The 25,668-nt window shown below is 42.6% G+C and overlaps 4 protein-coding genes across 4 annotated transcripts in view; 1 reads left to right on the top strand and 3 right to left on the bottom strand.

Annotated features, from left to right (window-relative positions):
• Window positions 1-10,836, bottom strand: part of LOC6610120 (zwei Ig domain protein zig-8) — a 44,995-nt gene extending 34,159 nt beyond the window's left edge. Inside the window, exon 1 of the mRNA XM_002034693.2 lies at window positions 10,752-10,836. Coding sequence (XP_002034729.1) covers window positions 10,752-10,836 — 85 coding nt within the window. The remainder of the gene's footprint in view (window positions 1-10,751) is intronic.
• A 5,026-nt stretch (window positions 10,837-15,862) lies between these two features.
• On the bottom strand, window positions 15,863-16,755 carry LOC6610119. The gene is made up of 2 exons (XM_002034692.2): window positions 16,646-16,755; window positions 15,863-16,553 (listed from the first exon to the last, which is right to left on the bottom strand). The coding sequence occupies exons 1-2, from the start codon at window positions 16,716-16,718 to the stop codon at window positions 15,943-15,945; spliced, it is 684 nt and encodes a 227-aa protein (XP_002034728.1). The 5' UTR covers window positions 16,719-16,755; the 3' UTR covers window positions 15,863-15,942.
• Window positions 16,756-17,074: 319 nt separating this feature from the next.
• On the bottom strand, window positions 17,075-17,533 carry LOC116800578. The gene is made up of 2 exons (XM_032716329.1): window positions 17,453-17,533; window positions 17,075-17,397 (listed from the first exon to the last, which is right to left on the bottom strand). The coding sequence occupies exons 1-2, from the start codon at window positions 17,529-17,531 to the stop codon at window positions 17,102-17,104; spliced, it is 375 nt and encodes a 124-aa protein (XP_032572220.1). The 5' UTR covers window positions 17,532-17,533; the 3' UTR covers window positions 17,075-17,101.
• Window positions 17,534-22,660: 5,127 nt separating this feature from the next.
• LOC6610118 (putative gustatory receptor 57a) lies at window positions 22,661-23,967 on the top strand. The gene is made up of 2 exons (XM_002034691.1): window positions 22,661-23,794; window positions 23,851-23,967. The coding sequence occupies exons 1-2, from the start codon at window positions 22,661-22,663 to the stop codon at window positions 23,965-23,967; spliced, it is 1,251 nt and encodes a 416-aa protein (XP_002034727.1).
• The last annotated feature ends 1,701 nt before the right edge of the window (window positions 23,968-25,668 follow it).

Below are 25,668 nucleotides of genomic sequence, written 5' to 3'. Positions count from 1 at the left end.
AACTCGACGTTCCGCTGCTTCACTGCATTTCAATTATTCAGCCTTGGGAATGGCAATTGAAAGTCGCTTTAAGGAGGGATCAATAAATCGATGCCCAAACCAACCCAACCCATCGATAGCTCCACTACTTGAATATGGAATTTACGAAATCGTGTCACACGCACACACAGCCAGCAATTATCTGCAACATGGCACACTTGTCACACTCCCAGGCATGCAAAACTGGTCTAAACCCTCGGATATGGCCAACACTCGCATGTTGAGCTGAAGAAAGTCAGTGGCCTGCCTGAGGTGCTTCACTCCAACTAAAGTACACAAGGAAAAAGATCTTTCATACCTTTTCCTATCATATAGTAAGAAATAGGGTTTTTGTTTTGCCTAAAAGCAAGTTTTAGACACCTTAATATGAGATTAATGTGTTTTTTTGAGCCAACAATGTTAAGATCTTGAACGGATTGTTAGATAATAAGATACCCTTACTAGGCATAAAAAAAGCACATTTAAATTGTGCCAAATTTAGCTGGGGATTTTGCACTCAATGCGTATATAAGTATGCATCCACATGACAAAAGCAGCAACAAAATGCTGTTGCCAGGAATGCCGGAGATTTAGGCAAGTGATTCATCAGCTGGCGGGGGCGGTAGGGTTGCGGGGTGGGGATGAGCCCGCAAGGGGAGTGGCCTGGGCCAGGCCTAAAAACGGGTTAATGAAAATGAATGCGACACTCGCAGCTCTTCCGACTCTGGCTCAACACTTTTGTCATATACAATCTATGTTATGCACATGTGTGTGTGTGTGTTGGTGGTGGTGTGTTGCTGTGGGTGTGTGTGTGTGCTACTGTGTGCCTGTGTTTTTGTGCACTTTCCGTGGACCTTTTGTGTTTGTCCCGTGGGGGATTTTAACATAATGAATGAATATGAATTTACTGTGACATTTTAACTGTGGCGATATTTTTCGTGCTGCTGGCTTTTAGGCGCTGGCTCTTTGTTTTCTCGTTTGTCTCGCTGCTTCCGTCAAGTGAGTGCACATAATGCGAGCAGCCCATATCCCCCAGCCCCACTAGTAGCACAAGCACACACAGAGATATCAATCATTGTGGATTATAAAATGTGCCAGTGACTGACTGATGCAGGACTGCGAAATGAGAGACAAGTCTGTTTGTTTTTTTTGTCATTCTTACAGTTTTGGCAGCCCCCCGCGGACCCAGACAGTTGGCAAATGTGTCATTAATATATAATGCGCCAAAAAGTATGCAAAACTTTTGCTGCTGTGACCTTTCTTGCTGCTGCAAAAGCTGTCAGCAGACTCAACTTGACTCCCTGCCCGCGCATTAAGCGACTTTTGTGGCAGCTAAAAGCCAAAGTGGGATTAGACTGCGGTCCCATATTGGATTTTTATTTCAGAAGGTTATTAAATGATCCAGCCATGAGTGTGACTGACTGTCTGTCTACGCAAAGCAAAGCGAAATACAAAAAATAAAGAGACTGTCAACATTTGCTTAGCAACTTTCGCACACACACAAATTAACTTTAAGGCCGGAATCAACTGCAGCCAGAAGAACATAAAACCAACAGCCATCGAGGCATGTTAAGCCAACTGCAAATTGCCTCTCGGCTGCAACAGCTACTAAGCTACTGAGCAACTGAGCTACAGCCAACTACCACAAAAGAGTCAGCTTATTAACTGCCTGACAACTTTCGCAGCATACATCAGAGCTGATCCAGCCACAGCTACAGCTGAAGCTGCACCTGCAACAAGCTTGTGGTTGCCAGCAGAAATAATTAAAAATAATTGCGACCATGGCAGCAAACAGGAGCAGGAGCTACCGAATGCAAGGACCTGCTGGCGATATGAAACTGGAACTGCGTCTAAAGTCCCAGCTTCCCTCAGATGCCGAATGGCAGGCAACGTAGTCGTAGTTGCAGTAAAATTAATAACTGCACATGCGAGCCAAAAAGGAGCTGACAGCTCCTGCTGCACAGTCCTGTCATTTCTTTGCAGATTTCTCCTCAGCAGCGATTGTGGCATATGCTGCACAGAGCAAAAGGCACTGGCCAATCTCAAGTATTAAGTCTTGGCCTAAGCCAGCTTGAATACGATTTGAAAGTCTTCTTTTGACACTTTTTTTAATAACTTACAATAAAAGGTATGATGATTCTTGTTAATATCATACAAATGCAATGAAGAAATGAATCCATCTGATTATTATATTTAATTAATGATTTCCTATCGCGAACGTTTCAACTTTTCTTAGCAAAAAAGCCCTTCCATACATTGTTTTTTCTCAGTGTACAAAACGGATTGCATCCAGGACTCGTGTAACTGCGTAATAATAGCAATTGCTAGCGACTTCTTCCCTTTCTCCTGTGTGGCAAGGTATTGCGGCCAAACATTAAGCATACGCCATGTGGTACGTAACAAAGTCATTAACATGCTACGATGCGTTGAGTATTCCGTCAGATTTTCGAATTTCATACCATTTCAGAATGCAGTGGATGAACTCGTGGCACTCCTAATCACACATTCCGAAATCAAGCCGAAATATAATTAAAACCAGTTCCACTGGGGCAACCCTTATTCCTGCGAGTGGTTTGAGCCCCTGCAACACGTGTAGACACTTCTGGGCTCTGATAATGGAATGTGGCTTAAGTGCTACATGGACAAGGACAACCATTTAGCAAAAGGGGGCAGCAACTACTAGCCCCTTGGCCTGCTGAAGCTAAAATTATTTTAGATTGTCGCTCAAAGTTTGGACAGAAAGGCTGGCATACAGCTCGGGCTGTACATCATAGGCCGTAGCTGGGGCCATTCGCTCGGCTTTTAGCTAAGCTTTGCTTATGGCCCGGCCAGCAAATTATCAAATCCATCCTACGCACTGTCCTGGACTTGGGGGATCGCCCGTAGGTCGTCCTGGGAGAGCCATCTAATGTCCGCACGTATCCGGGCGTAGTCCTGCCATCCGCTGGGCCCTGTGAAATTTAACATATGTGCCCCAATTTGTAAGTGTGTGTCCTGTGTATTTCGAAATTGTGCAATTTTTCAGGCCGCACGCACACTAACACACGCATTCGGCGACGCCCATCGGGCCCAAGGGATAATCAGATTGAGAGCAGCTGGAGGGCCAGAGGAGGAGCTGCCCCATGCGGACTAGGCCATTCTTACCAGTGTGTTTGTATTCCTTTTGACAAACTTTATTTAATGCCGTAATTTATTGTGGCCTGACTGAGTCGAAAGCAGGCCGGAATGCGTGGCAACAAATTGAAACCAAATTGAGGTCCTGGCAAAAGCAAGACGCCTACGGCCAATCGTTCGCCTAGGTCATTAGTTGTTTGTGCAATTAATATCAAAAGTCAGGCGGCAACATTCCATATTTGCACAGTTCTGCCAATATTTGTATTTGTAATAATTTTTGCAGGTTCTGCCGCAGACATTCGACGTAGACCAATGATAAAAGCCATTTCCTTTTCAGTCTCGCTTTAATTACACGCATAGCTCGGAGGGTTCGCCATTTTTTAAATGGTTAGCTCCATTTTTTCGGAATTATTCAGAGAGCTGTCAAAGCACAGCGGTTTCAGATAACAAAGCCGCCAAAATTGCCACGTATTGTAGCTTAATATTCACGGGAACCGCAAAACGAGAGCGAACCCAAAAATGGCCGGCCGTTATGGGAATTCAGCCAAAACAAACATTGCCCCAAAATGGGGCATCACCAACGAGAAAAAAAAAGGTATAAAAAAGTAAAGAGACCAACAAATTGTCGCGTTCAGACGGGACTGAAAATGTCTGCGAGCGATGCCATTTTGATCAGCCATTGAGGCGGCTTAATTACTGCGACCAGGCAGCGTGATGGCCCAAAACACCCGGCTAACAAAATGGCCAAGTGCACAAAATGCCGGGCGACAACAAGCAAACGCACACAAAAGGACATTTTGCCGGGCGAGCGTTAAAAGTTCAATAGATGGGCGGCCATGAATGTCAATGAGAAGGAACGGTGGCATATATAGCCTATATAGCCGGGGGTAACACGAAATGAAATTCAAATGTTTATGGGCTGGCAAAGAATGGAGCAAATTTTCGAGGTCATCGAGCTGGCGGTGCAGAAAGTTTGCCCCTCCACCATCTCTTGTTGCAACACCGAAGTTGTAATTGCTTTAGACTGCCGCATACCCTCGACTAATAACACGCGGCATTTGGAGCGCAGAATTTTGGAGCAGCAGTGACAACCTTTGCCTACTTTTCGGCATCATTTATTACGTATACGCAGCGTCTTCCACTCGCTCGCTTTTTTTCCGTGACCAAGTTTAATTGCTTTCTGCTGTTTTTAACAGCCCACCCAATTGTTACTATGTTGTTGTTTCTGCCACTGTTGGCCACTTGCCAATGCACTCGAATACACACAGCACACACAGCTGCACGCAGTTGCAGTGCAGCCGATGTTGCATATACATATTCGCAAGCTCTGCAGGTCGATACCCTCGAAAAAGGTGTATCAAACTTAAGGAGGCCTATCTCAAGATATTTTTTCTTAAAGCATGTCTAAATTTAAGAAAAGCTTTTATTTTATATCTAATTAGTGCAGGCATCTTTTAAAATGTAATATATCTTTGAAACTCTAATGTTAACGAATTCTCTTAATTGTCTGTGGAAAATGAAATACATATATTATATATAAATATACCAAACATAAATAGAAAGTTGCATTTGGCAGAGTAAGCGAGGCGTCGTCTTGAGGTAGCAAAGTTGGCCTACCATACTGGTTCTCATTTTTCGCCAAAGGACACCACAAAATTAAGGCAAATGCTTGAGTTCAGTGAACCAAATATGGAACAGTTGTTGGTTGGCTGCTTGCTTGTATTTTCATTAATTCCTTTTTTATATTTTTTATTTTTTTGGAACGAGTGTGTGTGTGAGTTCCGCTTTTCAGGGGAAAGCAAATGCGCATAATTGTCGAGACCGAGCCATAAAAATGTAGAACATGACAAGCGCCCATAAATGTTAGTTGGCTGTCAATTCGTGTTCGCAGCTGGATAAACGGTTGAAGTTTTTGGCCCGGCAATGTTTTCCGCTTTTCGGCTGGTTTAATTAAGTGGGTTGGATTTTCGCAGCACCAGCACAGCTCCTCGAGTGGAGCAAATCAATTCGAAGCGGAAGCCCCACTCACCCACCCACCATGGCTATCAAAGGACTCGAAATCAACTGGAGAGGCGTGCTAAACTTTTGGCCAACAATGGCTAAGGAAACGGGAAATGAAAAACGCTTTGACTATATACTCGTAAGAGTTCAAAAAAGGAAATGACACATCAACACGATTGCAAACTGTTCGTATGTGCGGCATGAAAAAAAAGGGAAGGACGATTCAAGGCGAAATAAATAAATATGACACGCGCGAGCGCATGAGAAATGCGTCAGTCCTTTTGGGGCGCCAAAGGCTGTTGACAATACCAACAATGCTGGGGCTGCAGCAACAATAACAATCCACTGAGGCAGACATGTACAGCAAATAAATAAGGGACAAGTAGAGCGGACCCACCGCACCAAGAATGTTGCCTATTTGATACCCCTTAAAGTGGCTAGCTTCACCTAAGTAAATGCCTGCCTGTCTCAATTAATTTAATAAATATAACCACTCAATTAATCAAAGTCAACTGTTCAACTATGAGCTTGTACTATGTTATTTGGGATAAATAAATTCAACGCAATTAAGTCATATTTGTGTTTGGCAAATACATAACTATTAAGTTTTGCCTGATCAGTCATAATCGATAAACTTTTAAAATCATAAATTGTGGCGGCATGCGCCAAGCGCAATTTATTGAAAAGTTAACCAATTATTCTGTAAACTTATCTGGAAATTTATGGCCAGCAGTTTATCGCAGTTTAGTGCAAAAAAAAGAACAGAATTTAAATACGATATAAATTTACTTATTTTAGATAAGTTCGTAAAGTTCGGGTCATCGAAAGTAGATATTTTTCCAATCTAAGCAAATGTCCTGCGCTTGCATATACCCACCACTAACCCATTGTCTGGCTGCAGGATATCACCGAAAATCCAGCGGCGAAAGGATAAGCAACCAATGCGGCTCAGTTCTGCGAAATGTCGACGATGCCGCCGACGTCTTTTGCCGCTCTGCTGATGTGTCTGTGTGAAATATGTTGGAATGACAAAGCAATAAAACTGCTACATCGGTGGCAGCACGAAGTGGCAGCAACACCAGAAGCAACACCAGCGGCGGCATAGACAATTGTTGGTTGTTTCCTGCTAGTTGGTTGCCTTAAACATGCTTATTTCGGCATCTCTCACCCATGGCCCCAATCCCCTACCCCCTCTCGATTGTGTGAGGAATTTTTAATAAAAGCGGCTCAGACAGGCCGGAGGCTCAAGGAAAGGCGGCTCAGAATGAGGCAACATCTCATGTAGGTTACCGGCACGCCCCGGGAAAAAACAGCAACAGCATCAAAACAGCAGTGGTGAAAACTTTGTCCCCAGCACGTGTGACGTGTCCCCGGTGTTAATAAAACGAATTTTCCTCGGAAAATCATTGAGGCCTACACGATTTTTAGAGCCGCGCAACTGGTTTATTGTGCTCCTGTGGATTTATCACAACTTTGGTGCCGCAAGCCGCCCGCTCTTGAAACTTATAGCGTGTATATCCTTTTTACGACACTTGTCCGTCTGTCTGTCTGCGAGTGTTTTGGTTCAATTTGGGTTGGCACTTTGGCCAAAAGGCTTTAAAATCGAGCCGAAAGCTGGGAGACAGCACAGCTGCTAAAGAGTTTTCGATGGTGGAGTGCTTTTTAATAGTCACGTCTTTTGGCTCAAGGCTGTTGTGCTGGTCGTAAAAGCAGGACCACAAAGAAATTGGCCGGGGGGTGTTTGAAACCACTCTAGTTTTGGCTAATTTATGTCAGCATATAATTTGGCCAACGATAAACAAAAACAGAACAGAAACATTCGCAGCCATGCTCGGACTTTGAAAATTAGTTGAAATCAAATGCATAAATTTTCCTCTTTCTTGGCTGATTCGGTTTTCTCTGCACTGTGCTCCAAAGTTACGTGACCGAAATAGTTGAGTTAGCAAGAAAGCGCTGTGCCAAGTGAATCAAAAAATAATGCTCATGTATGTATGTATATACGCACATGGATGCCGAGCCATCGAGAAACGCCCGCTCGCATTGGGCAAAAATAAAAACAATTTTCATTTATATATATTTTCCTGACGAAAACACAAAAAAAAAACCACTCAAGGGGCTTGAGAAACAGAAACAACAAGCTTGCACACAAGAAAACCTTGGCTGTCATATAAATGTCAAATCCATAAGTGTTACGAAGGCAGCGGTAAAAAAATAAAGTCGGTTTGACCTGCCTAGAAACGAAATCATAATAGGAAAAGCTGTGGATTTGCCTAAAATAATATATATACTTGTCAGCGACTAGCGCAACTTTTCATCTTTTGGCCCGAAAAAAAAAACTTTGTGCCAACACTTTAATTAAGAAACTATTTGACAATACTTTGACAATACTACTCAACAACTCAAACTCGCTCGACAAGGTATACATATCTATTATTCCGACAATTAAATATATATAAAAGTATTCATAAGACTCATAAAGAATTTTATTTATGGTTTGCTACACAAAGCTTATATTTTATTATTTTAAGCGAGATTTAAAAAGCTAACTTTGTAAAGTGAATAAATTACTTTAATAAATGACTTCCAGATTTCTGTAATCCCTGACCATTCTCAAGTACAGTCCTTGGTCTATTAAATGATTAATGATGCCCTTCGACTTTCCCTTCAAACTCCTTTTGCCCAAACATAGAGTCTAGAGTCCTTCCGGTGGAACTTTTAACCACACATTCATCACAAATGCCTGTAAAGCCATATGCCATTAAAATCAACAACGGACTAAGTTTGTTTCTTCGAGCAGATTTTTTGGGGTAAAAAAAACAACAGTATGTTTATATTTATACGCACAAAAAAAGGAAAGATAAGGTAAAAATCTGGTTGGTTGGCCTTGAAGAAGAATCCGGCGGGTTTTCACGCCGCTGCCTGTGTGAATAACCTGTACCCGCCGGCAAACAGATCCTGCGAACCCTTGAGTATGTGCTTTGCATACTTGGAGGCGCCGCCTCGTGAGTTTTTCATCGCATAAAAGCGAACGAATGGATGGTTCTGGATGGGGCAGTGCGGTGGATGGATGGATTGCGTGCTCTCCTAGGCGTTTGTCTGGGCCAATGCGTCGGTTCATTCATCAGTCTGACACCGCTGAATGATGTGCCTACGCCGAATTGCTCCGCCAGCAATTATATGTATATTTTCCCAGCATTGCTGCTGTATTAACTGTACTCAACGGAAAATCACGTCGGCTATTATCATTTTTTCGCCATTGATTCATTTTGTTTTCCTTTTTGGCGACATGGAAAATATTTACAAAAATACTTAATAGTGGCTGGTGGGGGGAAAAACACGGCATATGCGGTGAAAAAGGGCAAAATCGTTTGTTTGGCTTAAATGGCAAAACAGCTGTGCAAATAACTGCAATTCTGCGTACAGAGTGACACGCACACACACACACACGCACACACACATACAGGCAAACCGCAAGGGCAGAATTTATTTATTAATAAACCAGAAAACCAAATAACACGAGCCCGGGAAAGGACACGATCGAAAGTTTTATGAATTCATTATGGAAATATGCGCATGCATTTATTGAGTTTTTCCCTGTCAATTAATTTGAGAAAAAGAATCAAACTGGCGGCGGACGTTCTGAAAATTTGCTTCAAAAAATTCCAATTTATATAAAATAAAAATAATCAGTAATATGCAAATTTAACTTTTAAATATTTGTACTTAAAAAGTGAATATGGCTAATTGTCAAAGCTTTGCATGCTAAAATAGTGAAAAATCACTTTTTCAACTCAAACAATCTTCATGCTCAAAAACTTTGAATTAAATAATTTAAATGCCAATTTTAACTATCATTACAAGTAAAAGCAAGCCCAAAGAAAATCCTCGGTGAAACGGTTGCCCAGTAATTCGATAGGAATCTTTTTTGATTGCTTGCCTTTTCGCAGGTTCTGCAATTGCCAAGATGAGTTATTTCGTCTGTTTGTCTGCGCTTAACCAACTTCAAGTAGCTTTTAGCCAAATGAAATGGCCAGACAGATGCCAATGGGCCAACGAGATGGCAAAGGAGCAGCCAAGTCAAAGGAAAGCAGGACGAAGGAAACAAATTGCGCAAAAGCGAATTGCATTCGGAAAGTATTTCATTTGAAAATTACAAAGCCCAGACGAACAACTGCCAAGTCAAATGATGGAAAATTGTATAAAAATGCAATTTACTGTTTTCAGAGATGACAAACGACGAGCTGAAAACGGAAAGTAGAAAATTGCTAGCTGCTGAAAGCTAAAAAGTGCAAACTTAAAAGCAGCAAACAGTCGGCTAAACCCCAAAACTAAAAACCAAAAAGCCAAACCAAGCCAAGCCCAATGGCAATAGTTTCGTGTGTCAACTGCAACATGCCACATGCAACGCAGCTGCTGCTGCTGCACAAGCAGCAACAACATCAAGTGCAACTGCAGCCAGAAGCATTTTGGCCATGACCAAGCTTCAACAGCATATTTTCCAAGTGTCTGCCGCTCGTTAGTGTGTGTTATTTTTCATATTTACTTTTTATTTTCCCACATTTCTATCTCTGTGGCGCGTGCTTCTCATTTGATGCATTGAAAGTGAGACTTGTGCCCCACTGTTGCAAACTATTATATAAAACCGTTTGCCCAGCCCACACGTTGCATGTGGCATTCGCATTCGCACTCTACGGCCATTCGCCATTCATCCTCCTGCCCTTCAGTTGGTCACTGGACCAACCTTGATGGCTGCGAAACTGGGACTAGGACCCACACGATGGCCAGCACTGGGACTCTGGCCAGGAGTGGGTCACGAATGCACGGAAAATCAAATAGCCGGAGTACTTAGTTGCATATATCCTCTTCTGTAAATAATTGTTTTAAATGCAGATGATAGTAGACTATACTTTTCCACATTTTCTAACTACTTTTGTATGTGTTTGTATTTATAAAACTAACTATTGTACAATAACAATGTGAGTATTTCAAATTTTAGTATAATATTTAAAAGGTATTGTTAATTTTTTAAGAGCCAATATTAAAACATTTAATAATATTACTTTCTGACTTTGTTAGCTCAAATAAAAATGCTTTCAGGAGTACAACATTTTACCCCAAAAAAAACAAGAAGAGTCTGTATAAATACATATATAATATATGCATTAAAAACAAAAATATTCTACAACCAAGCTGGGGGGGGGGCATTCGTTTTTCCCCCTGTATAATGTTTCATTCTGTTGGTTCTCCACTTTTTGGGGGTCACACACAGATGGGCATTAAATGCCTCACCTTTTGACTTGCGCCAGGGACAAAAGGGAAAACTTTTGCCGTCTGTGTAGCGGAATTAAAATTCTTAGCACAAAAATTAAAGAATTTTCAATTCGCATTCTCCCGCTACCCCGGCCAGCGAAACTCGCTCGTTTTCGGAAATTAGACGGGAAATCCTAGGCGACGAAGGAAAGTTTTTGGGTTACAGCGGGCGTGGTGGGCATGGTGGGCAGGGTGGGCATGGGGGCAATTAGGTGGGCCAGAGCGCGGCGCAAACAAATTAAATTTAATTAGAAATTAAATGAAAATAAATTGGATTATTTAATTAAAAAGCCCGACGCGCAACTCACCTCTGAACAAAACCATCGACAGCAGCAGCAGCCAGCCGATGAGCCAGTTGAGTAATCCGAAATTGGCTCTGGATGGCAGGGACATTGTGCTGCTGTATCTGTATCTGTGTATCTGCGGTTGTTATCCGCAAGTTTATTGTTATTACGCTTGTAGTCGGCACGCGATCCGGATCCGGCCAAACGGATTCCGGGTGGGGGGTGGAACGTCACTGGTCAACTAACGATTCCGTCAAATTAGAGCCCGGCAAAACTCTCTGTTAAGCTCTGCCTGGGGAGCAATGAAAGTACTTTCTCCGCTTGGCCCTATTTTTGGTTTGTTTTCACTGAGAGTTGGCCTTTATTTTTGGTTTTGTTTTTTTCTTTTGTTAATCTGCTGCGAAATGAGCTTTACACAACAACTTAATTTTTTTTGTGGGCGGGCGAAAGGTTTCAACGGTCTACGAACACTTCAAACAGATCGTAAGCCCCAAAGCCGCTAAGTAGTAGGCTACACTGTGTGGGCGCCTCTAATTTATGGCACTGTTTAACTGTACTCAGTCGCTCGGTTCAGCTCATTACGGCGCCCCATGCATGTGGCTATTGCATTTTAATCGCCCGTCATTAATTTGCCATTAACACGAAGGCCCGGACTCATTAGGACCACTTTTTCGAAACCCTACACAGTGGAATATATCTGAACAGGATTTAACTGGGACTACAGACCGCGGCACATAAATCAAGAAACGCGTGCTTCGCCTTCGAGTCGCAGGATGAAACTGACTGCTAATCGGCGCTCGGGCACATGGCGAACGCCTCGCCTTCGGCTAACTTCGGCACTCGGGCAAGTTCGAATATGTCGTTCATATAGAAGAGCAAAGAGAACTAGAAATGCAGAGTCGCTCTCTTTAGTCGGATTATTGGAGCACGAAATTACCAAGCGCAACTTTGGAGTGTTTATGGCGGATATAATGGCAGGTAGTAAAGCACTATTGTAACTGTAATGAAATGTTTGTAAATAAATATTTTACTGTTATATCAAACATATCAAACTTATCAAACGTTCTATGATGCTTTCTTAGGAAACATCTTAAGCATAATATTATTGTACTCCACTTTCTAGTGAATTTGTTTTACCATTCTGCTTTTGAAATGCAGGGAAATCCTAAAAAGAAATACGAAGTTATACTTCTTATTAAATAAAACTTGCTTCTTGTTTTTTAATAGAATATTTAATTATGCCCACTCCCATTTAAGCTGCTAAACAATAAGAAAAGCGCGCAAAAATATCCTGCCATAGGTCAGTTAGGCATACTCTTATACTGCCGCTCTTATACTCCGCAGGCATAAAGAGAAAATGTCCTGTGGGGAAAAACTGTTTCAGTTCCACGTTCTCTGCAGTTCAATTGAGCAGCAAAAAATGCATTTTTAATTAATGCTCCTAATTAGCACTTTTTAGTGTGTTTATTTTCTTATTTTTTATTTATTTGCTGCGAGCTTTCTGAAGCGGTTTTAGTACTGGGGCTCATCGCAGCCACCCAAGAGCACAAAGGAAAAGCACACACGAGAATTTTAATCAATTGCGAAACTTTTAATTACAAGTCAATTTAATTTTGTGCAAACAAACAGATCAAATGCACTCGATAACAAAACCCCAAACCCACCCCTCGCCCTGCTATGGGTCAAGCCGAAGCGTTTAAATCAATTAAATTAATTAGCGACTGTGAAATATATATTTGTGCAGATTGGCCAGTACTTTTTCCGCCTGATTATTTTTAATTGATTGGCCCAGCTTTTGGCTTTCCCAGCTTACGACTGGCCCACTGCCCAAACACTGCGAGTATTATGCAATCAACTTGCGGACTTATAAATACCCCGCAAAGCAAGGTCGCCGCAATTAGCGGCCCCAAAAAGCGATTACTTCCATTCGATAACCGACGGAGGCGTTGGGTCGTGGGGGCGTGGCAATGGAGGCACGTGTCAATCGCAAGCCGCTTATAGATAAAGTAAAAGGCGAAAAAGCAAAGTCAGTAAACTTTTTAATTGAAACAATTTGTAAAATATTTTTGCCCAAAACCAACCCATGTTCATAGCCAGAATTAAAGAATAGACAAACTTTCGGGACTCGCTTTTAATCCTCGTTTTCGCGGAGCATTTTACCTAATTCCAGGACTCCTGTGTGATTTCTTCATTGAATTACCCTCGTCTGATTTAACCGAACGGTAGCAAAAACAGTTATTGATTTTCTATATTGACAAAAACAAGTTACTCCCCCCAAAAAAAAAAAGAAAAAATTCAACAAATCTGGCTCGGTTTATGTTCTATCTGCGCTTCAGCGAAATCATTATTCCAATCAGAGACACGCACGCCCGCCTCACAATTGGATTTGGATTCGGATATGGATCCGGGTTCGGAATGGGGGAGTCTGAGTTACCAGCTAAGGGTGGGCAAACAAATCAAAAATCTATTAAGACGTGCGATGCGGCATATTCATGCTCAACAAATGTCCTTGCGGTCACGTGTCAACGCGAAGTTTCAATTGTGCACGCAAAAAAATTAGTGGTACTTTTACTAACAATGAATCTGACAAACAAATAATCATGGCAGAGTGCAGCTAAGTAATATTCATATTTACTAAGTAATAGCAACTCATATGTAAACTATTATTGTAATCTTTGTAATCTTTTTCAATACTGCGTTTTCTTTAAGTGTTGACAAAGATCCCAAAGAGGCGAGACATTCATTTTGGTGGCAGATATGGGGTTGCGGCTGGTTTTCTCCTGAAACTGGAACTGGAACTGGAACTGGAGGAGCTGGAGCTGGAGACGGCTTCATTAGGAGTGCAGCGTCGGAAGAGCTGACCCCTTGGCGGGCAGGAGTGGGTGGCAGTGGGTTGGTATGGCAGATACAAGGGTGGCAAGTGCCATTAATTGAAATGCCAAGCAACAGCTCGTTGGGGCAACGAGGCATGACCAAATTACAGCCGCACACACACGCGTGCTCGTCACTCCAACTTGTTTATACTTTCCGAGATGGTTTTGATTTTGGAGGACCCACTCCCTCCCCTTTGGGGAAAACCTATAAAACAAAGGAAACCCCAAAGCAAGGAAAACAAATGGGAGAAAAAAAAAAAGCAAAGGGAGCAAAGAAAGAAATGAGCGGCAGTGCAATAAAAATCAAACCCGCATAATTTAACTCAAGTGCGCGCACTCAGAACAGCTGACCCCCAACCCCGCCCACTGTGGGCGTTTTTTTGGGGGCTGGCTAAAAAAAGCGTGTGTTAGATGACACTCAGGAAAACATCTCAATTATTTGTTGACTCTGACACACACTTACCGATTTTATTATCAGCCCAAGAGCATCGGCATTAACATTTAAAACAATTCTCAATGTTGTAAAAAGCAAGTGTAGCACTGTGGCTGCCTGCGAAGCATTTACTATTTGTATATGTATATCCGCCTTCACGATTCACACGCCTGCATACTTAATGCCAGCAACAACCACAAGGAGCGCCCTCGACCTCTGACCCCCCAACATGGTATAGAAAATCACTGGGGTTGCCAGCAAGTAAGCCACACAACAGTTTCTCTTATCGCTCAAATGTCATCGACTGTCGGCAGTGTTTGGCTTTCGCTTTCCCTTTCCCTTTTTGACTTCAGTTTTTCGGCTTTGGTATTAGCAACCCAAAAAAGAAAATAACCAGTGGAAAAGCACCCCTCTGGCCATTTAACCAACCCCCTGCCAACCCAAAAAGGGCGTTCATTTGTGAAATTCTAGCCATGCCCAGGGGCGGCACTTGCGGCATTTAGTTAGTAATTTAGCGCATTTAGTACGCAATTTTAGCCGGGGGATTCGAGGGGAGCAACTGCCCTTCTGGGGTCACGGCCTCGGTCATTAGGCTGGCTTTCACTGCGATAGTAAAGTGCACAATAATTGTAGTTTGCTGCTGATTCGTTCATGAATATACAAACATACAGTCGTCCTTCCGAAGGAAAGGATTCTTTTTTACATTTCAAAGTTTAGGTTTAGAACTCAATTTAATAACACTAAAATTTACATGGAAAACTTGCGAACTTACATAACTTTTTTTCAGTTTTTTCAGTTTTAGCATAGACTTGAGTTCAGCTTATAGATGTTCTACTGTCACTGGCATATGTACGCACAGAGATTGTCTGAATGGTCGTTTAAAGGGGCAGAGATATGGTAATTTGAGTTTGATTTTCTTCGAGAAATAGTTTGCATCTGCCAGGCATTCGCCCAACTTTAATCACTGAGTCACTTTTTCCTACGCATTTACATAAATAATAAATGGACCCTAATGCAATTCCTGCCTAGGCAGGATGACAGACACATCGCCAGGACCAAGGATCAGACAATAACATAAACACTGCAATTTACTCGCCGTAAAAGAAGATTCAAAGTTAATAGTTCGCTGAAGGAAGTCCGGGGTTCGAGGTCCTTTATCCACATAAATTTCGCATCCAAATCAATGGTTGAAGGGGGCGGGGCGGGGCGGCCGTTGACATTGGCCAGTGTTAAAGTTAATAAATTGTGGCCAAGGAGGATTTATGTGGCCAGGCGGCTGCCCTCGACGTCAATGACATTTCAATGTTTACGTAAGGACCAAAGGCGATGGCAAGGAAGGGGGTAAGAGGACGTGGGCGATGCGGAGTGGGAGTGGCAGGCTGCGTGCCTTTCTGTTTGTATTAATAACCATTCTGCCACCGCGATATGCGTGACGCTGCAAATGGGTGTACCGAGAAAAAAAATATATATATATCTTATCATAAAAGAATTTTCTTATCAGAGGAAAGGCACGCAAGGATACTCAAGATTATACAACAACAATAGTTACTTCCGTCGCTTTAAGCTGATAAGCTACAGATACCCTCAAATTTATCCTTTAGTACTCATTTCCAATTTGTAGATACAAACAAGTATGCCCCATTTTCTTTCAGTGCCTGCGTGTGTGTCACATATGAATGCTTTCTTCTCCGCCGGCAAGTCCACTTCCCTGTAAAATGATTTTTTTTCGGGCGAAACCCAGAGTGCATGTCAGCAAATCATAAATGTGTCAATCCAAAATTTGCCCAAGTCATTCGGCCATTAATGAAGGCAGCCCACCCAGGCCCATGGAATGCGGAACAATTAAAATTTAATAAACTAATCGAAGTCAATAAATAAGTTAGCTTAAAGTAAGGAGCAGGGCTAAATCCTAAACCCTATGCCTGCGGTACTTTTTCAGGGTCTGCCGATGGCTTTCGGGAAACACAGATCTCAAGGTTCCTGGTTGGATGCGCAACTGGCGCCGCCGACGGGAACCCTCCTTGCTCAGGACAATGCAGGTGAGGCCAGTGGAGACCGCGTCGCTGGTAGTTGGCGTAGTTGGTGTTGTTGGTGTTGTTGTTGTCCCAGTGTCAGTGTCAGTACCCGTGCCCGTGCCAGTGCCGGTCTGTCTCCACTCGCCATTGGGATCTGCTCCATCATCCATGTCACTGAAGCCATTGCTCCTGCCGTTAATGACCTCGCCGTCGGCACTGCGACTCTTGAAACAGATCTCCTGGGCAGTTCCACTGCTGCTTGAAGTCGACGAAGAGGCAGTGGAGTTCAGCAGACTGGTGATATAGTCTATGGTCACATTCGAGGTGACCACATCGAACAGCAGTGAGCCACCAATGCCCTTTGTGATGCCCAGGGCGAATCCACTGAGTCCGGACAGAGCCGACGCCACTGATCTGCCAGCTGCAGAATCCTCATCGAATCCCGATTCCCTAAGAGCTCTTCTCAGTTCCCTTCCTGTCAGTGGACGCAGAGCCAGGCGACGAGCTAAAAATCATATACAAGTTATGATTGATTAATTTAATAAAAAAAACTTAATAGAAATACTAGATTCATATAGAACCACATTCACAACTCACCCTCTAGGCCGACAGTAAAGCTCGCTATAAGGATGACGAGTAGGCCAAAGGTCAAGTTCCCGAACGACTTCATCTTCTCGACGATCTTTCGCGTAATCGCGTAGAAATCCAACTGAAACAGCCGACGGGTTCTGCTTCACTTTTATCTGTGACGAGCCACCGTAGAAAGTTTCTTGGGCTTTGCATATGCAAATTCCCCCAAAAATACCGCAGAAAATAAAACTATTTGACCCTTGACAGCGCGCGACCCCAAACAGGTTTTAAAAGATCCATTAAACAGAATCAGTTTGGAGTGGGCTCGTGTCTAATTCGATTTAAAAACGCAGACAAAACGGTGATCGAAAATGAATTTTAAGAAGTAAATTGGCACAATGAAACTAAAAGTGTTTGTGAACAAAAGTTAGGTAAAGTTCAGACCATTATTGATTATCCAAAATCATTTTAATTTCTTTAGTTTCAGTTATTTGTATAGTAAACTAGGCAGGTTATATCCGAATTAGAGCTTTCAGTGCCAAAACAGACTTCCCTAAAGGAAGCACTTTTTGATTGAACAGGTTGAACAGTATCCTCTGATTCGGTGATATTGGCAGTGATGACATCATAGATGAAGACTCCAGTGAGTGCTTTTCCCAAGCCCAGGGCGAACCCAGTGATGGCAGCCAAGCCACTGGCTACCGATCGTCCCTTGGAAATCGAGTGCTCCAATGCTCGAATCTCTGCTGATTCCAAAGGTCTCAGTGTCACCTGTTTGGCTGAATAAAAATTCATTAGGCTATGGACTATGTTTGTGTAGTTCATCTTGAATACCCAAGGGACTTGCTGTGTGATTCAAAAGTACAATCAGACATATTAGGAGCAATCTCGTCCAGTTGTGCCTGCTGCTCATCTTGCTCCAGGTAACTTGAGTTGGTCCGACCTCAGCATTTATTTATATTTATGCCTGGTCTTTAGAACTCATTTGCATAAACACTAATCACTGACAAGCGGTATGGCAATCAGTCATTCCAGATGTACCCACATGCCCTGTGCCTCGATTCTCCCATCAGCTGGCTGATTTCTTTATTTTTTTTCTGCTAATCAAGCACTTTCACTTTGGTTGATATGAATATGAATATGGAAACTTGGCAAAGAAAGCAAACTTGATGGCTCTGCAAAGGTGAAACAACAACAGAGATTCTCGTGACCATCTGACCTGCTAATCGAACCGTGTCACAAGGTGCTCCCTGCCAGAGAAACCTAGAAAAGATACCTTATGTAACCCAGTGGATGACATGTTTTCTCATTAGAACACAGACTTTTTATTTAAAACCCTTTTCATTCGATAAAGTATCATGAAGCATTTAAAATACCCTATTTATAAGATTTGTAAGTAATATATAAATTCGTAATGGGAGCATTGGTAAGTTGTACATCTTACCTAATAGGTATTATTATTCAAATATTATCTGCCTTAAATTACTTTTATAATTTGTAATATAGATAAAGTATCCAACGAATCGACTTCGCCCCGCTGAACTTCCATTTTGCGTTCTTTCCTTGTGTCGGCAATAAATTCAGATTTGGTGGCTCAACGGAAGTATTAAGCTGATTTTATGGCTTACAACTGCATACTTAAATCTGTTTCCAGGCCAAGCCAGATTCGCATTTCGGATTTGGGACGCGGGCAGGAAGTGGAGTGTTGTCTATCCCATTTGGCAAGCGATACGCAGCCGGTCCCCGGGTGCACTTCTATTTGCCACGTACAAGTTGTGAATGGCCGGGCAATGTGGGGCATAAAAAGTTTTAGTTGCAGTTTTGTCAGACATTTGCTTTTTAAAATGGCTTTAAGCTGACATCTGCCAATTGTCGGGCAAGTTTGTGGCTTGGTCCCTTTGGAGACCAGACCAAGGGGAGTCTAGGTACCGAAGATACGAGCATAATGGAGCTGCCCCTCTCACTCGCCACCGAGCAACAGCTGTTGCCGGGGCAACAAGTGAAATGCAAGCGATGAATGTCAAGCTGTCTGCGCACGCGAACAATGCCGCATCACCACCATCATTAGCATCGTTTTGAGGCCCGCCACACACCCTATATAGTATATTGTGGTATAGTGGCATAGTGGCAGTGCCACACAGAATCCACGCCTTGGGGCACGCCCGATTATTCCTGATTTACGCCCTGGCAGAGCGGGCGTTGCGCATAACATCATTTGCAGCTCATTAATCAGTTCTGACGCACGTCGGGCTCCGGGTGCGAAGTCGTCATGTGGCAAGGAAAGTTCCACCCGGTCGCCCTGGAACGTGCAACATAATCGGATTGCCTGCCCCGAAGGCATCTCCTCGGGAACGGAGCGCCATCCAAGGGATTTCTCCAACAATTTCGTACCCGCGTTGCATGTGGCGGGTTTCTAATTTCATATAATTACATAATTTTTATACAAAGCTTCAAATTAATATTATAATACGGATAAGTTAATAATTGCTTAAATAAGTAATTAATAATGTTTTTTGTTCTAGATGAAAATGAATGGATATCCAAAGCTGTATTATGTTAAAGAGTTTTATGTTGCAACACGATTTATTTGTTTTTAATAGAGCTGCAAAATTTAAAAAATCTTTATAGTTAAAACCATATATAATAATTATTTTTAACTCTGTACTTTATTTAGTCATTCTGACTAAGTCCAAGGCCTGGTTCAAATATTTCGGATATTGCGAGCTAATAAACCGAAGTCGCCCCTCTGGAATGGAAAAAAGAATGGAATGGAATGGAATGCGGGGCATCTGTGCAACTTGACGGCGTTGCAGATTCACTGCGAGAGGTGAGATGCTGCAGCACATTGAGTGGGCACCATAATTTCATCGCTTTCTGCTGGTTTTATGTGGCACGGCTGAGTGGATTTTATGCTGTGCAGCAAATGAACATGCAGCCAGGAAAAAAAAGTTGCTGAAGATGTGCCACAGATTGCGGGCGAAAGGAAGAGCGTATTTCACCAGCTGCGCAAGATAAAGCAGCCGCGATGATAACCCTTGACTATAAACATATATATTATGTATATACATATACTTATATTACAGCGTATTATGTTCGCATAAACTTTATGCATAATACAATTTATAAAGGCGTCGGGAAAGGAGTGCACTTATTCCACGGCCATTCGCTTGTTAACATTAAACGTCGTTGTGCCGAAAGGACGAAGGATGTCCAAGGACGACCAGGAACTGGCCCGTTATCACTGCTCCTTGATGGGCGGACATTCGAGCGCTGGTTGACGATGGGCCGCCGCTTAAGGATGCTCGATATATCCAATCAATGCAGGCCCATTGGCGCCGTTATGGCCAAATACGGTTATAAGTTGCATCAAAAGTTGATGGCTCCATTGTGCTGCTGCTGCTGCTGCTTTATTTACGATGCGATTTATGGCCGCTTCTCGAAAGGGGCAAGGACTGGACAGACCCCGCCCACTTTTCCAGCGTCTAATTGTGAGAACAAGAACATGCGTGGTGCAGAACGTTAGTTAGCTTACCGCCATAAATCATTCTTTATTTCACTCACGCACACCATCACACCAGCCAGTCCACAATGAATGGGCCAGGACATTAGCACCTTCTTTGCCAGCAAATCAAGTCCTTTGAGCGTGAGCGTGAGTGTAAGTGTGTGCGTGGCCAGTAATTAATTATGGTGTTATTTAATTTAATTGTTAGCGGCATTAGGACCCACTCAGTCGAGCAAGTGCCTACAAATCGCCACGTCGTCATGCCAACTGGCCAAGCCACCTTTTAAACTGATAGGAAACATAGCGATCGTCTGGGAAATTAAATTCGTCGAAAAATTACAGCTTGCAAAATGATGCAAAACTTCCAAATGAGCTAGTTCTCAAAAGGAATATTTATTAAAATAAATTTTAAACAGGTATGAAAATTCTGTATCTATACAAAGCGGCCAACAAATATTTAACTGCTGTTGGGCACAACAAAATTTTTTGGCAACACCTCATCGCATACATTTTTAACACATCCTAGGATCTAAATTTGATTTGACTCATTTATTGCCCTCAATCAAAAGGAAAGGTTGTCCTTTCTGTTTTTGTTGTCGATTTTTTGCCCCTTTGGAGTGTCAAAGTCGAAATTTTGACGGGGGTCATGTGGAAAACTGACTGGGAATTTTCTATTTATTTTTCCCTTCGGCGGAAAGCCTCTTCAGATATGTTGGCATTTTAAATTAGCGTTAATTGAATCCATATGGGCGGAGATTTGATTTGCCTTTTTGTGACTCGGTGTTGTTTTGCTTTTGGACATTTCGGTGAGTCAATCAGGCGCTCCATCAGTCAGTCAACCAGCTGTCAGGACGCTCGAGTGTGTGTGGGAGTGCCAAGGACCTCGCATCCTCACAAGGACAAATGGTCGGAAAAGTGTAAAACGGGCAAGCCTAAAAGTTACTGGACCACAGCCCCTGGAGCCGAGTCAATTTAATTCAATTGGATGCGATTGCATATGTGGCTGCATATGTTACTGGCGGTGCACTGAGCCGAAAGGCGATAAATAATAAATATAAATGGAAAAAACAGAACTAATTACTGCGAAATACTATAACCAGAAAGGCAAGAACTCACCGACTATGGGATATAGTTTGTGGTATAGATTTTAATCGCATTCAATGCAGAGTATTCAAAGCTCATTTGGCTCTTGATGGTGCATTTCATTTATACGATTTATTTCCTAGTTAAGCCGCCCAGAGGTTAATCAGGCAGAAAATCAACAGTTGCGCATAAATAATTCTGCGGTCGAATTCATTTATGTATGTATTTATGTAGGTATGTTTTGTATGTTTGTGTCCCTGTGCGCTGAACCACAAATGTGCAGCAAACAATTTATTAACTGACTCCATGCCGTTTGGTTGTCATTTGCAACCATTTGACGTTTTTCCATCCACTGCCTAATTAATTTTACTGTCTTGTCCCTTGGCGCGACTTTCTTTCGGCAATTTCATAAATATTTAATGCAAAATAATTAAGAGAGGCGAGAGTGAGCCAGCGGTGCGAAGGCGATGATTGATTGCCACCTGCTACCGTTTGGACAATCATAAAATTTTCGTTAATCAAGTTTTATTAATTAAAGGCAACAAAATGCCCGGCTCCATCTTCTGGCCCACATCTTGGTTAATTTCACCATCCTGCGAGAGCTGTAAATCATTCCATATACCTGTACATCACTGAACTGGCCCAGTTCGAAGGGTTGAGCTCTGTCACCGGGCATTAACAACTTTTGCCAGCTTGGCCATAATCCCATGGATTATGGCATTTAATCTGACAGCTTTTCCACTCCTTTCTCGCATGTTGCTGAGAATGATTCACATCATTTTAATATATTTAAAAAACTACCAACTGGCCATAAGCTCAAATCAATTGAAACATTTATTGCTCAATTGAAATGTTACAAATGTATTTTTCTGTTAAGTGGTAACTAATGTGCTAACTACCATAATTGAGAGAACTCCTGCTGCACTAACTGGTTAGAAGCTCGACGAACTACTAATATTGCAAATGGCCAAAGCAAAAGTTGCCTCCTATTTACACGTTTATTTTGTTTACCGCGTCTAACGAAAAAAAGGTCAAATTTATTTGTAAATTGGAAAAGCACTTGTCCAAGCTATCACAAAAGTAATCAAGTTAATTACTATGTTGCTTTAATGGCTCCAATTCATTTATGAAAATAACAAATACTAAATATTTGTATGTAGGGTATAGAAAGTTAGGAAATCCGACATAAAACGTTTTATATTTGATTGTTAAAATTGATTAATGCCCAATAAAATTATATGTCTTAATAAAACCAAATTATTATCTTTGTTGGTAAGGGCTTCTTTTATTATTACGAATAATTATGATACTTGCCAACTTTATTTCAAGTGTTCTTTTTGAGCCCTTTGTATTGTGATTGTGCTGCTTGGATTTTTGGAAGTACTTTATCTTGTGGATAGTATCTGGAGCTCTTCCGCATGGAATAGTCATTAGTTCTACTCCAAAAACTGAATGCGATGGCCGTGTTGTACTTCTTCCGCGAACCGGAAACGCTTTTCGATTGTGCCGGATTCATTTGCATCCTGCAGTTCCTTATCGGCTGCAATGGTTTCGGCATACGTGGATCGAACTTTAGGATCAGCCGGGCAAGCAGAATATATTCCGTGTCGGTGGCCATTGCGGCGTTGTGCTGTCTCTTTGGGTCCCTGAGCGTCCTTTTGGCGGCCGAAGATGTAAGGGAACGCCTGGCAAAGGCAGACAATCTAGTGCTAAGCATATCAGCCTTGGAACTGGTGATGTCCACCTTGGTCTTTGTGGTCACTGTAATATCCTTGCAAGTATTTGCACGCCGCCACTTGGGAATCTATCATAGATTGGCTGCCTTGGATGCCAGTCTTATAAGCGACTTCGGAGCTAATCTGAACTATAGAAAAATGCTGAGAAAGAACATAGCGGTGCTGGGAATAGTGACCATTATTTACCTGATGGCCATCAACAGTGCCGCCGTCCAAGTGGCCAGTGGTCATCGAGCTCTCTTCCTGCTTTTCGCCCTGTGCTATGCGATAGTCACCGGAGGACCCCACTTCACGGGCTATGTACACATGACCCTGGCCGAGATGCTGGGCATCCGTTTCCGGTTGCTGCAGCAATTGCTCAAACCGGAATTTCTCAACTGGCGATTTCCGCAGCTGCAAGTACAGGAGTTGCGCATACGCCAGGTGGTGTCCATGATCCAGGAGCTGCACTATCTCGTCCAGGAGATCAACCGAGTCTACGCCCTAAGTCTGTGGGCAGCCATGGCGCATGATCTGACCATGAGTACGAGTGAATTGTACATCCTGTTTGGCCAGTCCGTGGGCATTGGCCAGCAGAATGAGGAGGAGAACGGCACTGGCTATCGAATGCTCGGCTATGTGACCCTGGTCATGATCCCACCGCTGTACAAGCTCCTGATAGCTCCATTCTATTGCGATCGCACTATTTACGAGGCAAGGAGATGCCTTCGCCTTGTTGAGAAGTTGGACGATTGGTTTCCCCATAAGTCCTCGCTGCGACCCTTGGTGGAATCCCTAATGTCGTGGAGGATTCAGGCCAAGATTCATTTCACCAGTGGCCTAGATGTTGTGCTCAGCCGCAAAGTTATTGGTTTGGTGGGTAACATGCAACATATGTTAATACATAAACTTAATTACTTGTATTTCAACAGTTTACATCGATTCTGGTCAATTACCTGCTCATCCTCATCCAGTTCGCCATGACCCAGAAGATGGGCGAGCAAATCGAACAGCAGAAGATTGCACTGCAGGAATGGATTGGATTTTAAGTGATACAGCTCAAAGGAACTTAAGATATTTCTCATATATATACTATATCTATAAACACATAAAATGCTGGTCCAACTGTTGGGAACCTTTAGATATCTTAAAGTGTCTCGAATTTATGGTCGACCCATAGGTAATATTTATCAGGGCCTAAATTAATTTACTGCGAGTGGCTCGTTAACATGGAAACTCCATAAATAAGTCAGCATCTTCTCCTCCTTCAAATCCCCCGGATGCAGGCATCTTGTGTCCAGTGTCCAATATCCAATGTCCAGTGCCCAGAGTCCTGTGTGGACTGCACCCAGGAGAGCCGACTAATGATTATTACGTTTGTCGTTTTATTTTATTTGAATTTTATGTAAATTTCCTTCAGAGAGCGTCGGCTGTTTTATCACTGCCGTTCCAAGTCCAGGTGAAAGTCTCCTTTGGGGAGTCAGCCCAGCTAATTGGGTGAGGCATACGGCTCGTATCGATTATGCTTCTCAATCCAACGAAGTTTTCTGGCCATTTCCGGCTGCTATCTGTATCTGTTTCATTTGGTTCGACGGGATTATACATTGATTTCATTTCGAGAATCATAGTTGAAACATACTCGCCTGGGTAACGAAACTATTATGAGTATTCTCGAATGTTATTACCTCGATTTATGGCCAGCACATTGGCGGCTGGCTGAAAAGGGAGACTTTGTGTATTTATGGACAGGCGGCTGCCATTTATGCTCGTCGTAACCATTGTCCTGGATATGGTGTGTAATTGAATAATATTTTTTCGCCCTTCATCCGGCGCATTCCTTTGTCGTATTCAAGTATTTTCGATTGGCATGACTGCGATCCTTGCCGCATAAATACATGCGCATTTATACACAAATGCTCGGAGCACCATATAATTTCCAATAATTACCAACGGCAATCCGGAGCGTTTTTGCCTTTCAAGAAATGTTGGCGGAATTATTGCATGCGACTAATTGAAAATTGATTGCACCCACTTTGGACATATAATTGCCAGAGTAATTTCCCCAATAAAACATCGAGTTTGCTCTGCCACAGAACATTTGGCATTGTATTCGTACATTTCGCAAAGGAAAAATTGTGTAAAAAAGGTACTAAGCATTAGCATAATTAGAAAACGATTTTTGGTGCAAAATTCGGAGGAAATTGTAATTTGACATTATTGCGATATGATGATTAAAATCGCATAAGAATAATTGGTTTAAGTACCATTAAATTTACTAAAATGAGACAGTGGGAAAGGCTTGAGAAAAACAATTTCATTAGCCGAGATGTGTAAGCTGCATGATGCACCCAACTTGTTCCACATCGCATGGCAACTTCGCTCGTTTTTACAAGAAGCCATACAACTTCGAGGTGTGCATAATCCCACAACGCAGCTACATGCTGCAAGTTCCTTTCTGCCGCACGACCAGGATGCCGCCCCATGCATATTGTTGGAGCACAAAGAATGGCAGAATGTACTATAGAATGTGAGAGCCCCCCCAGCCGAGCTGGCCGGGCTGACAAGCTTTTGTAATGTCCGAGCCAAAAACTCATAATAACGTAACCCGCTTTACTTAACTAACTCATTTAAAAGTTTCACTAATAGCACGTCACACATGCAGCACATGGCGTGTGCTTAGCCCAATTAAAATGTGGTCAGGGCTGAAGCTTTCACAACTCGCGAGCAGCCCGCATCAGCTGCAAAAAAAT

This window comes from Drosophila sechellia, chromosome 2R (assembly GCF_004382195.2).
Source record: "Drosophila sechellia strain sech25 chromosome 2R, ASM438219v1, whole genome shotgun sequence".
NCBI lineage: Eukaryota > Metazoa > Arthropoda > Insecta > Diptera > Drosophilidae > Drosophila > Drosophila sechellia.
This window is presented reverse-complemented; position numbering and strand designations above follow the sequence as displayed.